The sequence below is a fragment of the Neomonachus schauinslandi genome, chromosome 13 (genome assembly GCF_002201575.2).
Source record: "Neomonachus schauinslandi chromosome 13, ASM220157v2, whole genome shotgun sequence".
Classification (NCBI taxonomy): domain Eukaryota; kingdom Metazoa; phylum Chordata; class Mammalia; order Carnivora; family Phocidae; genus Neomonachus; species Neomonachus schauinslandi.
In genome coordinates, this window is record NC_058415.1 from 70,281,472 (window position 1) to 70,297,079 (window position 15,608).

The 15,608-nt window shown below is 50.9% G+C and overlaps 1 protein-coding gene across 1 annotated transcript in view; it reads right to left on the minus strand.

The window, feature by feature from the left end:
- EPB41L4B (erythrocyte membrane protein band 4.1 like 4B) overlaps positions 1-15,608 on the minus strand; it is a 152,229-nt gene that overhangs the window by 108,506 nt on the left and 28,115 nt on the right. The window contains exon 3 of the mRNA XM_044920420.1: positions 15,408-15,608. This exon is cut by the window's right edge and continues 1 nt beyond it. Coding sequence (XP_044776355.1) covers positions 15,408-15,608 — 201 coding nt within the window. The remainder of the gene's footprint in view (positions 1-15,407) is intronic.

The following is a 15,608-nucleotide window of genomic DNA, read 5'->3' on the forward strand; positions in this document are numbered from 1 at the left end:
GGTCAAGACAATGTTCTGGAGCTAGGCAATGATGATGGGAACATAACACCGTGAGTGTACTAAACGTCACCAATGATCAATTTTTTATGTGTATTTTACCAAAAGAAAATCATTTGCCAAAAAAAAAAAAAAGTCAATAATGTTTCCTATTACTCGAATTACTACATGGACAACTACTACAGTAGGAAACATACTGGTTCCCCTGCAAGGCAGAAGTGGCCCACGGGCTCTCAGGCAGGAGAGGGAAGACTGTAGGAGGAGGGAGGGTGTTCAGGACAAGCCTCTGAGACGTGCCCTGAGAGACAGCCAGACCCTTCTGAGGCAAGAACCGGCCAGTAAGACGGGAAAGAGCACAGCAGAGGCACGCAGGTGAGAAGTCAAGCATGGAGAGTGGAGGTGGGGGCTGCCAGAGGACCAGCAGGGTGGCAGCCGGGGGGCAGACCTGCGGGAAAGTGGACGTGGAGCCTGAGAAGGATTTTAGGTCTGGTTCTGAGTTTACCAGCTGGGGGATGGGCAAAAATCCTCCTGCTGAGCTTCCTGTAAAGGTAGAATGATGGGTGTTCTACATCATTCCCATCATTGTCTCAAAAAGGTGCTATCAGGATTAAATATGGCACCAAACCTAAAACGCTACACAAACGTAAGGGGTATGATGCCGTGGAACGCTGGTTCTCAAACTTGGCTGCACAATGGAATTCCCTCAGGAGTCTAAAAACACCCTGTAACGACCAGGTCTCTGGTGGTAGTGCCCCCGCTAAGCCGGGGGCAAAGTAATGATGTGCTGAAGGCAGGAACACAATAGAAAGCGGATGCCCAGGGTGCAGATGACGAAGAGGCCTGAAACCCTGGGGTGGGAGGGCGGAGCAGTCGTGAAACCTTGAGGTTGTTCACAGGCTGACCCTGGGCTACCACGGCAAGACTAAAGGTATTCATTCTCCTTTTTATGAGGGACGGCAGGTGTGCAATGCACCCCCACGGAGCTTCTAAGAAGGGCCCACATTTTTAACCCCTTCATATTCCCCATACTGGGCCTCGAGCACACTAGATGATCTCGATTTTGTGTTGTTGTTTTTCACAAAGAAGTGAAATAAATGAAATCACACAGGTCTTGTCGGCACTGTAGCTTTCCGGACAACTCACGTATGTGGAAGAGCTCATTCCCTGAAGTGAGTTAATAAGATAAATGGCGTGTCCCCGGCAAGTACACACCATTCTGTTTCTTTTAGAAGACAGCGCGTGGGTTTTGCATTTTTCTTCAGGGGTCTCAGAGGAATGATCCACCACAGCTTTTCGAACAAAGCTACAGACTTTTGGACTTCAAAGCAAAATAAATCCCACAGAGGACACCGATGATGTATCCTGAACAAACACTTCCCACCTTGGACTCCCCGCTCTCCCAGTACAATATCCCACCACCCGGACCTCCCTGTCTCAGCTTCCACCCCCGAGAATCCCGGAGGACCTGCCATTGCCAGCCTGCATGCATGAACGGGGGCCAGATGCAGGCCAGCCTGAGCCCCTCCCTGGACTCTGACCGGCCACCCTCACTGCCACCCTCGAAGTACTGTGTCACTCAGCACACGCTGCATCCGACTGAGTAGGTGGCCTGGACCTCGGGTCTCAGGCCCCGGCTAACAGGAGCAATAAAAGGACTGCGGCCGGTGAAAGGCTGTGTCACAGGCTGCCAGAATGCTCTGCAGGTTAATAACTAACCCTCATAAGCCTTTTACAGTTTACTGGGTCTTTCCTGGATGAAGCCCACATCCATTTCATGGCCAGGCCACACGGCAGGCAGTGGTTCTCCCCGGGCCCGGCTTTCAGAAGAGGTAGGGGAGTCTCAGCGAGGCAAAGGGGGGGCCACGGAGCAGCCAGGAGGGCTGCGTGCAGGCAGCGGCTCTTATTACACACTAATTACTGCTCATTTGCCACAGGCGAGCAGTACCTGGCCGCGCGGAGCAGCCGAGAGCATTCCAACACAGAAGGGAAAGATCCGCCATCCCAGGATGAGGCCCTGGGCCATGAAGCCTCCAAGGGCTCTGTTAGGGGTATAACCCAGTGGTTCCCGCTGCCCTACCATCCGCCCCGTCTCCCTTCTCTCTGAAGAGTTCATTGATTCTGCTCCCTAAATGTCTGCTGGCACCTCTAGCCAGGAGACATGGAAAGGGCTCACTGGGGGCCTCCCAGAAAATGGAAAGGAACCCAAATAGGAGTGAGCTAGAGAAAAAAAGAATCCAAGGTCAAGGGAGACATTCAAAACCAAAGTCAAGGAGAGGCGCTTCGGTGGCTCAGTCGGTTAAGCATCCCCCGAGACTCTGGATTTTGGCTTAGGTCATGATCTCAGGGTCACGAAACTGAGCCCTACATCGGGGCTCCACGCTGGGCATGGAGGCTGCTTAGGATTCTCTCTCTCTCAAAAAAGGAAAAGCCAAGGAGCTAATGAAGAAAGAGGAGTTAGACACAGAAGAAAAAGAAAAGACATTCTTTCATCAAATCTACTGAAAACTTTCCAAAGATGAGGAATTTGGACCTTTTCAAAGAAGCAACATCCGATGAAAAATAGAGGATGCGTGGGCTCACTGGCAGGGCTTGAGCAAGGAGCAGGAATCTTGAATGGATTATTTCAAGCCTCAGTGCTGCTGTGGCCAGCAGGAAGGCTGTTCTCCCACTTGTCTTCAGAGCCCAACTTGCTCTCTGAGATTTTCTGGTTGCCCATTTCTCCCACTCAGTCCCCCTACTTTAGACCTTTCTTTGAGCTTATTTAAAGTTCTCTATGGCACTCTTCACACCAGGTGTAATAACTTGTCTCCACCCAAGATTCTTGAGGGCAAGGAACCTGTCTTATTGTTCTGTGTGCCCGGAGTCAGATGCTTCAAATAATGCCAGTTCCCTGTACCGAGGGCACCTCAGGGTAAACAAATGTTGAGGATGCCAGCAACAAAATCCCAAAAGTGAGAAACTACTATAGGACAAATCAGCAAATAAATGACCCCAAAAAGGCAAGGAGAGGGGAAAACTCTAGATTAAGAGCTTTAAATTGTTGGGTAGGGAAAATGGGGAGATGTCGGTCAAAGAACACAAACTTTCAGTTAAAGGATGAACAAGTTCTGGGGATCTCATATACAGCAATGGTGACTAGAGTTAATTATAATGTACAATATACTTGAAATTTGCTAAAACAGTGGATCTCAGAAATGTACTAAGATACACACCACTATAACTGGTGAGGCAACAAACATGTTCATTACCTTGATGCATAGTAACAGTTTTTACAATTTATACCTCTATCAAATCACCAAGCTTTACACTCCAAACGTATATGATTTTTATTTGTCAATTATACCTCAATAAGCTAGGGAAAAAATATTTTGAAAAAAATTTTTATAAAGCTTCGGATAAAATATAAACCAAATGCAATGAATGTTTGGTTTGCTGACAAACCAAACAGGAAAATCTGAACACTGACTAAATATCTTCTGATACCAAACATTTTTTTAGGTTTTTACTAGAATAGTGGATCTATTTATAAAAACATAGCCCTTGTCTTTTAGAGATGTGCACTGAAGTACAAGTTTGAAATTACATGTTTGGAGTTTGTTTTAAAATCATTGGGAAGGACGCCTGGGTGGCTCAGTCTGTTAAGCGTCTGCCTTCGGCTCAGGTCATGATCCCAGGGTCCTGGGATCGAGTCCCGCATCGGGCTCCTTGCTCCGCGGGGAGCCTGCTTCTCCCTCTGCCTCTGTCTCTCTCTCTGTCGCTCATGAATAAATAAATAAAATCTTTAAAAAAATAAAATAAAATCATTGGGAAAGGGGGCGCCTGGGGGGCTCAGCCGGGTAAGCGTCTGCCTTGGCCCAGGTCATGATCCCAGGGTCCTGGGATCAAGCCCCCACATTGGGCTCCCTGCTTAGTGGGGAGTCTGCTTCTCCCTCACCCTTTGCCGCTCGCCCTGCTTGCGCTCTCTGTTAAATAAATAAAATTTTTCAAAAAAAAAAATCATCGGGAAGGGACGGGGTGAGGATACAGATGGAACAAGTGGCTACACTGACAGGTGATGAAGCTTGATGATGGGTATTTGGGGTTCATTATGTTCATTCTGTGGTGCGTACATTGGATTCTCTCTTTTGAATATCCTTAGAAATTTCAATAATAGGGCGCCTGGGTGGCTCAGTCGTTAAGCGTCTGCCTTCGGCTCAGGTCATGATCCCAGGGTCCTGGGATCGAGCCCCACATCAGGCTCCCTGCTCAACAGGAAGCCTGCTTCTCCCTCTCCCACTCCCCCTGCTTGTGTTCCCTCTCTCGCTGTCTCTCTCTCTGTCAAATAAATAAATAAAATCTTAAAAAAAAAAAAAAGAAAGAAATTTCAATAATAAAAACTGAAAAAAAAAAAAAGTAGGCAGAATTGAAGTGAAATCCTTAGATCCTACAATTCCTCACCAAAAACCACGAGCGGCAACTGACTCCAAAATTCATGCACAGCAAAAGCGAAGTCAAAACATTAATCCCCAGTTAGTAAGGAAAGGCCTGCATGGGAGACTCAGACAGAAGTGTTCTCTCTTGTTCCATGAGGTTACCTGAGAAGAAGGCACATTGGAGACAATCTCATAAAGACTAGCAGGGAAAGAGCTGAACACAGCAAGAAAAACAGGACAACTAAAAAACAGGCAAAAATCACAGAAGGAAGCCTTCCAGGAGGAAATACGGTTATGGTTCATAAACATGTAGAGACACTCAACCTCATCACCAACTGAAGAGTGAAGACCACAATGAGTTTCCACGAACTTCCACTAGACTGGTAAAATAAAACCAAAAAAGCTGCACAATGCCAAGTGTGGAAGAATGGACTCACAGACGCTTTTATATGCTGCTGGGACTCTGGGAAAACAATTTCGCCTGATCTTACAGGGCCCTGCCCACCGCCCTCCCAGCCAGTCCACTCCTGAGCGCATACCCAGGAGAGAGGCTTGCTTGCATATATGCACCAGGAGACTCATTCCAGGAGGTTCAAAGCAGCATTTTCCCCTAACAGCCCCAAACCGGAAACATCCCAAATGTCCACCAGCAAAGGATAAATTTCAGTAGATTCGTGCAATGGAATACTACAGAGTAACAATATCAATATGGACAAATCTCATGAACACAGTATTGAAAAAATCCACTTATAAAGTTTACAAACACACAAAACTAACAATATATCATTTGGATAAACATACAGATGTGGTAAACCTATAACATAGAAAAGGAAAGAATGAGAGACATCTTTCAGGAGGGCAGAAGGGCGGGAAGTGTGGTCAGGAGGAGCATCGGGGGCTTTAACAGCATTGCTGATGTCTTTGTAGTTTTGACTTGTTTTTAAAGATTTTATTTACTTATTTGAGAGAGACTGAGAGAGCGAGCACACGAGCAGCGGGAGGGGCAGAGGGAGAGAGGGAGAAGCAGACTCCCCGCTGAGCAAGGGAGGGGGGGCCTCGATCCCAGGACCCTGGGATCATGACCTGAACCGAAGGCAGACGCTTAACCAAGCATCCCGATGTCTTTGTTTTTAAGCTTGGTGGTGGGTACACAGATGTTCATGGTACGATTTTTCTTTAAACTATTCGTGGTACACTCTTTTGTATTTATATTTCCAGTACCAAAAAATTTAAAGACCGAGGACCTGCCCACGTGGAGCAACTCAGACAAAAGTGTAAGGGGGAAAACTAAGAGCAGATAACTCGGGAGGATGCCCAGCACAAAGCAGAAGAGCCTCAGGGGAGAGGTGCCAGATGCCAAGAACAAAACCACGAGGGGAGGGCTAGGGACATCCGGGCCTCTGATGGCAGTACCACTAATGAACAGGCAGGACTGAGGCAGGAAGGCCCGGACCCGCACAAAAATCCGTAACGAAATGCGCGGTATGCATGCACTGGACTAGTACTCAGCCTGAAAAAGGACGGGCATTCTGATGCACACTACACTATGGATGAACCCTGAAGATACTATGCCGTGAGAGGAGTCAGACACAAAAGGATAAATACTGCACGATTCCACTTATATAAGACAACTGGAGTAGTCAAATCTGTAGAGACAGGAAATAGAAGGGTGGTTGCCAGGGGCTGCGGGGAGGGGGGATGGAGAATCACTGTTTAATGGGTACAGAGTTTCAGCGTGGAAAGGTGAAAACAATCTGGAGACAGATGGTGGTGATAGCCACACAGCTATGTGAATGCATTCCATGCCACTGAGCTGTATACCTAAAAATGGTTAAAATGATACATTTTATGTTACTGACACTTTATCACAATTAAAAATACAAACCGTAATTCAAAGTGGTTGCGGCTGAGCAAGCCTGGCGGTAGGCTAAAGGAGAAGCACTATCACGCCTACCTCAACCTCCCTGCTCAGAGATCAGATACGACACAGACGACAACAAAATCGAAACGAAACAGGTGTGGAGGCCACACGACAGGGCTGAGGGATGCCAGCCCTGCAGGCCCCTGCGGAACCAGGCGGTCCACGTCCCCCCAGCTGGGCTGGCAGCAGGAACAGTCCTACTTTTGCGACCGAGCTCCATGCAGGGAAACAAGGAAGCTCCAGATGACCCCACAGATGGCACAGGACCCTGGGGATCACATCTTCCAGTCCTTAGCTTCAACAAGGAAATGCTGGGCACTCAGCCAGCTATGACTTTAGGGAAAAGAACCGGAGACATGAGAGACAGAACGAGTGGCAAAGAGGTTCAGGAATGACAGGGGGTGTTACTGCATGAAATTCTGACCTGTCAAATCACAAAAGAGTTCCCAGGAGCACACGTTTCAAACAGGGAGGCTGAGTGTGCCCAACATGGGCTGGAGGAAGAGCACTGGAAAATGAGTCAGAAAACCTAGATTCAATTGTGACCCTACCACACTTATTATCTGAGTGGCCCAAGGCCACAAGCTCCCTGAGACCACGTGTAAATGGGGTAATAATACCTTCCCACACGGGAGCAACTGGAGGAAGTGACACCGATTCTGCAAGCCTGGGGGTAGGGCTGCCCAAAAGAGAAGAGACCAGGTGCTTTGCATATCAACCGCCAACCCAAGACAGGTACAGACAGGTATTACTCACGTCAAGCACATGCACACACACACAGAGATTGCAGGGTGAATTTAATCTAGAATAATCACAGGAAAGGACACCAAACGGATGAGGGGTTTGTCACGAAGGCTTGGATGGGAGAAAAAAAAAAACTCCACACCATGTTTATGCACATGTATACGAAAGTACAAAGACTGAAGGGAGCCAGTTGCTATGCAGCAGGATGGGAATATGTAAAATGTTTTTCTGTGTGAGAAGTTTAGTGTTGTACTATTAAGCACTTTTTAAAAATGTAGCCTACTTCTGACCTCAGTGTTGAAAAATTATGGCCATCAAACCAGAATGCACTCTGGGCGAAACTGTATTCAGTGAGTGTGACTGAAAGATGTTAACTCTGGGGGCACCTGGCTGGCTCAGTCGGAAGAGGGTGGGACTCTTGGTCTCTGAGTCGTGAGTTTAAGCTCCACATTGGGGGTAGAGATTACTTAAATAAATAAGTATTTTAAAAAATAAAATAAAGATGTAAGTCTGATTTCTGGAAATCCCAACTGGCTTGCAAAGGAGGCTCAGAGGTCCCCATCCACCTCAGGACCCTGTGACAGTCTCAGAACCCGCTCCCCCCCCCCCACCACCAATGCCCAGTCCTGCTGTCAGAGAGACTTCCCAGACCACAAATCTCTCCTGACAGTCTGAGCTTATACCTGGAGTCTACCTTTACTAGCTATGTGACATGGGCAAGTGTTTTAACCTGTCTACTGAGCCCCGATTCTCCCCTCTACAAGTCAGGGTTAACAGCAATAACACCATCAAAGTTTTTGAGAATTCAACCAGCCAATCCCTTAAGGACTCAGCACAGACCAGGCACACAGCAAATGCTCAGCAAGCGTCAGCTCTGATTAGCTCAAGGCACACACCCGTGCTTTAAAGGTTCATCGATCGCTTCTTCAAGATTTAGGGACACAGCCAGAGCTCATAATCCTCCTCTACTCCGAGAAGCCCAGAGCCCAGGAAATAGGGTTTTCTGGCTCTGACCTCCATGCATTTGCACCTGCTGTTTCCTCTGCCCCGACACCTTCTGACCAAATCTACAGCTGAACTCCTGTGCATCCTCTGGGACAACCTGATGTCACTTTGGGCATCAAACCATCGCCAACTCCACCCCACAGTTCAGCTGCTCTCCCTCGGCACGCCTTCATGTGGAGCTACAAGTTTCGTATTTACCGGTTTTCCCCTTTGAGATTACAATGATCTCATCCCTCGTGGAGCCCTCCCCAACACTCAATGCAGTGTAAGTGCTCAATAAGCCCTTGCTGACTGAAGACAACACACTACGGGTAAACAAAAACATTTTGGAAAACAATTAATAATAAATCAGATTTAAAATCAAGCAGGACTAGTGAGATAAATCCAGCTCTAGAGAGAAGCCCAAGAGGCTGCAGAAGGAGACTGAGAGGATTAGGACAGAAGGGGCACACCTGGGAGGCTGCAAGGCTCCCACCCATCTCTGCCAGAGCATGTGCCTCCCTGGCGGGTGAGGGAGCAGCGACCACCCCCAGGCAGGTGTTCAGAACACAAGCCCCCAGATGTGAGAGAATTCTGTGGTCACATCAGCAGGGCCTTAAACCTGCCAGAAAGCAGAGATGATGGTGGGGAGAGGCTCCAAGGATGGGGAGCTTTGCTTCTCACTCGGGCAGGGGCACTGTAGGTGGACAGCTCAGATGGCAACCAGCACCGGGGGCTCCCACCCCAGCCAAGGGTCCCTGGGAAGGTAAAGGGGGTGGCCAAGGGCCTCCACCCCCAAGAGACACAAACTCAAGGTCTGTGATCCCTATTCAACTGTGCTGAAGGGGTTGGAGAGACTTTCAATCAACCCATGCAAATTCATCATTTTGAGTACATATTTATAACTAAATACAAAAAGAAAAAACTACAGATGGATATACATCACAATCTTAACAGTGGTTATCTCTGATGAAATTTTAGATGTTTCCACTTCTCTGGCTTCTCTATATTTTCTGGTCTTTCTGCTTTAAGCATGTTCTAATACAAAATGAAAGTAGGGGCCGAAGGCACATACCAACGTGAAAAAAAAAAAAAAAAAAAAACCCCAGCAAGATCAATCAGCGGTGGACCCTGCCTGCAGGCACCTGCCATGGGCCAGAGAAGGAAACCTGGGGGCCCACAGAACCAGGTGCCTGCTGAAGGGAACACTCCAGGCAGAGTGGAGGCAGGAGTGGAGGCCAAGTGGAGGCAGAGTGGAAGAGGCTGGGTGCAGGGCCTCAGGCAGGGGACAAGGATGAACACCTCTTTTGAGGACAAATTGTGGGTGGAGGATTTCTGTGGTTACTGAGTGGATTTTTTTTTTCCTAAGTCCCTATGCAAGAATTTAAGGGAAAGTACCGCCCCCCCCAACACACACACACATACGCTGACCTTTTGCTATTTCAAAATTAAACAGACCTGTGCCTTCATCCCCAGCGGTGCACTAGGGACAGAATTCAATGAGATTATGCACGTGAAAGTGCTTAGCAAGTTAATATTTGTTCGGTCCTGGACCAGTGTAGGGTCATGTTACTGGCACGGGAAACGCTGACAGACACCCCCCTCCCCCATATTAACAATCCAGCAAGTGTGAAACCACAGTGTGATAGAGGTCACGCCTGTATCCCATTTGGGAAGGATGTTCACCATTCACCCCTCTTCCTCCCCAACTCCCCCTGCTCCTACTAGCCTTCCTTTAAAACAAGCTATTTTTTTTTAAAGATTTTATTTATTTATTTGACAGAAAGAGAGAGAGCACAAGTAGGCAGAGCAGCAGCCAGAGGGAGAGGGAGAAGGAGGCTTCCCGCTGAGCAGGGAGCCCAGGGTCCCTGGGATCATGACCTGAGCTGAAGGCAGACGCTTAACAACTGAGCCACCCAGGCGCCTCAAAACAAAGCTATTTTTAAAAAATACACAAACTCACGACCCAGGTAGGGGTCCAGGGTTCCCCACGGCGTCACTCACGGGCTGGGACTGGGTGGAAGTGGGGTCAGCACTGGAGGGCCACCTTGAGCCAATACCTTCCCTCAGGGGCAGGAAAAAGCCAGCCACCCAGAGGCCCAGGAGGAGGCAACGTGTCCGCGGAAGTCAGACCCTTGGGAGAGGGTGGAAATGAGGAGCTGCCTTCCTCTGTTTCCTGGGGTGTCTCCTATGGTCCCCCATTTCTTCCTACACCTAAGGGTGAAGACCTCCCCGCCTCCACACTAGACTCCACGAGGCCTCTGCCCTCCCCAACTGCTCTGGCACTCTTCCCGCTCCTCCAGGCCAGGCCCTCGTCAGCCCTCACCTGGGCCACGGCAGCAGCACAACTGCCCCGGCCCCACTCCGCCGTGACAGAAACGGGCTCCCTAAAGCTCAGGGGTGACACTGCCAACCCCTGGCTCAAAGATGACCACTGCGCTTCCCTGCCTACAGCAGTTTTTAACGCCCCGCATGGTTGCCCTCTGCTCGCAGTGCCACAGCCGGTGCTTTTCCTAGGGTGTGAAGGGACCCCGTTCACCAGAATCACCCGGGATACTTGCAAGAAGGCCAGCTCCCTGAACCACTCCATCAGAAATTCTGGGGGGAGACCCGGGGAATTTTAACTGGAGAGGAAAAAAAAAAAAAAAAAAGTCCCAGACGCACTCTGTGGAGTGCACTGAGGTTAGAGAGCCATTTTGCTGGAGTTTCCCATTGTTCGGGAAAATGTGCCCTACTACCAATGCCCGGGAACATATCCCATCCCCTTTCCACCATCCTGTGTCAGGCCTAGAGGGGCGGTCTTTCTACCCCTGATCCTACACTCACCTCCAAAGGCTAGGCCCTCGGGGTTCCTAGAGTAACCCATTCCAACTCTTCACTGAGTGATTAAAGCGAAGTCACTCTCCATGCACAGGCCTCAGTTTCCCGTATATACAAAGGATGGGGTATGTGCTGTCTAGGGTCCCTTTCAACTCAAAAACAGGGTATATGACCTTTATGTTCTATCATGTGCGTTCCTCTGTATCAGAGATTCTAGTTCTAAAACTCTAAGAACTTGCATTTGAGGCGGGGGGTCGGGGGTGGGGGTATCCTTTCCTCACCTAAAGTGAAACAGGGTGCCTGGGTTAAGGCTCTGCCTTCTGCTGACGTCACGATGTCAAGTCCTGGGATTGGCCCCATATCCGGCTCCCTGCTCAGCGAGGAGTCTGCATCTCCCTCTGCCCGCCTCCCCCGTGTTCACTCTCTTTCTCTCAAATAAATAAATAAATAAATAAAATCTAAAAAAAAAAAAATAAAGTGAAACTTTCAAAAAGCATGTCTCATACCCCATACAACTTCCGATTTCCACAAAAAGAGATGTTTGGCCTTCCTGCCACAGCTTTTTTTTTTTTTTTTAATTTGTTTTTAACATCCATTACTAGACATGCTTCCAAACCCTCTCTGTAGGCCAGAGAGGAGGTGTGAGAAGTGGGTACGATTACAACCTCCTAGCAACCCTTCAGTGGCCTGCCGCGTACTGAAACTTTGTAGACCGCTGGTCACATAATCCTCCCAACAAATGCTCCCATTTGAAAGACCAGAAGATCGATGCGCAGAGAGCCTGAGCCGCCCAAGGCTGCACAGCCAGCCTGCAAGACTCACTCAGGCACGGCCCTTCTGAAGCTCTCCCTGCCTGCATGGCAGCGCAGTGAGTCAACGCGGGAGTTCCAGAGCCGGTGAAAGCGACTGCACCAATGGCACTACTCCAGGCCCACGGGCCGTGCCCTCCAAGGCCTGGCGGGAGCGCCACCCAGCCAGGCACACACACACGCCCTCCCAGCTTTCCGCATGAGCTGCTGGAAGACTGTGCACGCAGGGGAGGGGGAGACGGGGCTGAGCAACAGCCACACGAGCAAAAGCGATGCCAGGGATTTAGTCAACAGAGAGCTAATATGAGTCAACAGCGGGTGCCGCTGCCAAGCACACTAATGGGATCTTCAGCGGCATTAATAGAAGGAAAGTGTCTCGGGTCGGCCGAGCGAGTCCCGCCCCGCCCGGATCGGAGCGCACCTGAGGGCTGGGCAGGGCCGGGCTGCTCTCGGGAGAGCCAGGCAGCAGCTTCCAAAGCAAGGCCAGGTTTTCCGACGAGGAGTGGCTCCCCGTGCCTCTCCGGTCTGTAGGGTGAGCCAGGGATCCCCCTGGAAGCCGGGTTTGTACAGCAAGTCCACCGTAGGCTGCATGGTATAGAGGGATTTTTGAAAAGACCCTTTTGTTCCCTTTCTATCAAAGGTTGAGGAACCACGGCAAAGGTTACAGACAGGCAGGCATGCTAGGGGAGGCAGCCCACCAGCAGACGAGGGGGCGCCAGGCCCTGTCAGAGGACTGCTGAAGACCATTACAGGTGCTTCTTCCTTTATTATGTATATAAAACCACGGGCCACGGCTTAGCCCAGGAGTGGACTTGACACAGTAAGTATTCTAAAAATGCACAAGGAACATGGATTTGAGATCCTACCACCTCAAGTGTCAAAGTCTCCAGGAAGCGCCCAGAACCCGCCCATCCACCGGCACCCTGTCTGGGTGAGCCCCCCTCACATTGCTTAGAATAAAATGCCGTGTTTCTACCTGTGTTTCCCAGGAGCCTCCGGGCCACCTCTCGTTCACCTTTGCGTGCACAGCACGGTGCGTGGCACACACGAGACGCCCAATAAATGCTGACCGCGGACGAAGGCGCCCCGGCATGGTCACACCAAAGGTGCTGCTGTGGCCTGGTCCATTTCCGAACCTGTGATCTGAAACCAGAGCCGGGCTAACCAAATGGCTTAGGGCAATGCATCACCACTGTGAGTACGCAGAGCAGAGGAATTCTTGAAGCTAACACCACCAGAGGGTTTTAATTACAAAGGAGCCATAGTTAGCCGGGCAAGTGCACGGGGTGCCCATGGAAGTGACAGGGGACAGAAAATCCAGCTTAGGGGTATGGCAGCCAAAGGTAAATCCTACCTGTGTGACAGGCAGCAATGCAACACCAGAGCCCAGGAAGAGGTAAAAATCCAGGAAAGCAGAAGAGGGGAACCAAGACAAGTGGGGCTAACTGCCCAACAGGATAGCATAAAAAGTGAGCCAGGGGAAAGGCGCCTTAGGAAGGAGCGTGCATGCTACAAATTCACTGGGAGCTGGCTGCCTCGCGCTAACCTCGTACTCAGAGAATTAATTACAGGAACTAAAACTCTGATCTGGGAAGACTACCATAGGAGACTGTGTGATGCAGCTCTGATAGCTAATAAATCTTTAAATCGATGAGCCGTGCTCACTGGTGATTTTTCTTGATCATTCCTCCCTGAGGGCTCACATGACAAAAGCCTGCATTTTGTCTTTGGACAGGGTGGATATACATATGCGTGTGTCTGTATAAATAGAATTTGGGGTTCGCTCTATCACATCTTAAAGCATCAAGAAATCTGCCATCATTAAGAAAACGCAGCGGGGGAAAAACACCCAGGGAAATCTTTTGTCAAGCAACCTTTTGTATCCAGGAGAAACCTTTCCCAATGTAAAATATCCCCCTCCCCCACGCTCAGTGAGGGCTCCACCAGCCAGGAGAAGTCAGCATTCCGGCCCCATCCCAACCCGTCCGTTGGTGTACCTGTCTGGGTTTATCACGCATGCACTTGACTCAGTTTGCATTTTTCATCTGAGAAACACCACTTAAGCCTGTCGCACAAACCTGACAGAAGCAACACATTTTATAAACGAATCATCCCTGGGGAACAGACAAGAAAATCTTCAAGGAGCACCATCAAAGTTCTCAGGGAGAGCATTCCTCTCCCTGATCCGAGATGCAAAATACGCCACATCCTCTCCACACACCAGCTGCCCACCTCTCCAATCCTCCTGGCTCTTGGGGCCTCCCCTCCCAGCTGAAGAGCTGGAGAGGCTCAGTCGTGGGGAGGAGTAACATTTTAATGCTATTTTAAAGACAACAGCTCTAAGCACAGGAACGTTGGCTCCTTTTCCGTGAATAAAAAGGCCCCACAAGGGTATTATCATAACAAAATGATACTCTATGGAGAGCACTAGGAGGCACAAAAATAAAATTGCCATAAATTGAAACTGTCTCAAAATTAAACCTAAGGCAGCATTAAAGTCCAGGCCAAGCAGGCTCTGATTTCCCATTTAAAAGCCTTACAGGTTCCTAGTTCCCTCGCCAAGTCTAAAGAATTTCCCCCACCCGGGAAGGCCTACATGTTTCCTTTGGAAGTCTGGCTATGTTCTTTTTTTTTTCGCGTGAAACCCTCGGAATGATCTGTGACATTCATCTAAAAGCTTGATCGGCGCTGTGTCCTCAGTCACACCCAAAGATTCCCAAAGGCACCGTCTGCCGCAGCGCCGGGTGCCCAGTACGCGCCCATTAATGTGCGGATTTGATTTGATCACATCTGGCCCCTTCGGGCTAGAAAGCTGGACGCCCTGGCGGGGACAACAGCGCCAGCCTAGCTCACTGCTGGAGGGGGGCGGGGTGCAACCACCTGTGGGCGGGTGGCCCCGCAGCCGGCGCCGCCGCCCGAGGGTCCCTTGGCCGCCGCATGCACGTTGCCCCGGGGTGGGGACGGGGAGGGGGGAGTCCGGCTCACTAGGCCCAGTGGGCGCCCCAGGGCCGACTCCCAGCGCCCCAGCAAAGGTCTCTCCCGGTGCAAAGTTGGCCAGGTCCAAGAGAGTCGATTCTAGAGTTAGCTCCCAAGTCACCCAAACCCTTGGGAGGCTGAGGGCTGTAGGGGCTCTTTGGGATGAGAATGGGGCGGGGGCGGGCATCGAGGAGGTCGGTAGAGAAGCGGTCCCCAGATTTCCTCCCAAACTTGGGGCACCTGCTGGGCAGCAGGCGAGGGGGCTTCTCCTCCCCGCCATCTCGACAAGGCCTGGTGGCGACTTTGGGGGGGCAAGTAAGCCACCCTGGGGGCAGCCCTGCATTGCTTTGAGATTTTCTAACCAATATCCCAGCACCAAGAAAGCCCCCGCTGGAACCTGGGGGGCGGAAGGGGAACACCGGTCACTCGCGCCAGGGGCGGGGACTCGGGAAGAGGGGACTGGGTGAGCGGGGGAGGGAGTAAGGCCCGAAGGACGAGGTGGCAGCCGGAGAAGGCGCGACCCAGCAGCGCAATGTCCCAAGAAGGGGGGCACGGGGCCACAGAAGGGGTTCCAGAAGAGACTGGGACGGAGTGGCCCGAGAGGGAACCAGGGATAGGGAGTGCTCGCAGGAGAAGGAAGAAGGGATCCCCGGAGAGATACAAGAGAGGCGCCCAGAGAGGAACACTGGGGGAGGGGAGCTGTCCCAAGGGGTGCCAGTGCCACGGACCGGCCCCGTCACTCACCGGCAGGTCCACGCTCACTTCGGTCCCGTCGAGCAGGAAGACGCGGCAGGACAGGGTGGCCTTGGCAGCGCCGGCGGCGGAGATGTGCACGGCCGCGCCGCCCGTGAGCAGGGGCCCGCCGCCGGCCGGGAACACGCTGCCCCCCGGCGCGGCGGGCAGCGTAGAGGAGGCGGCGGCGGCGGCGGCTGGGCCCCCCCGCGG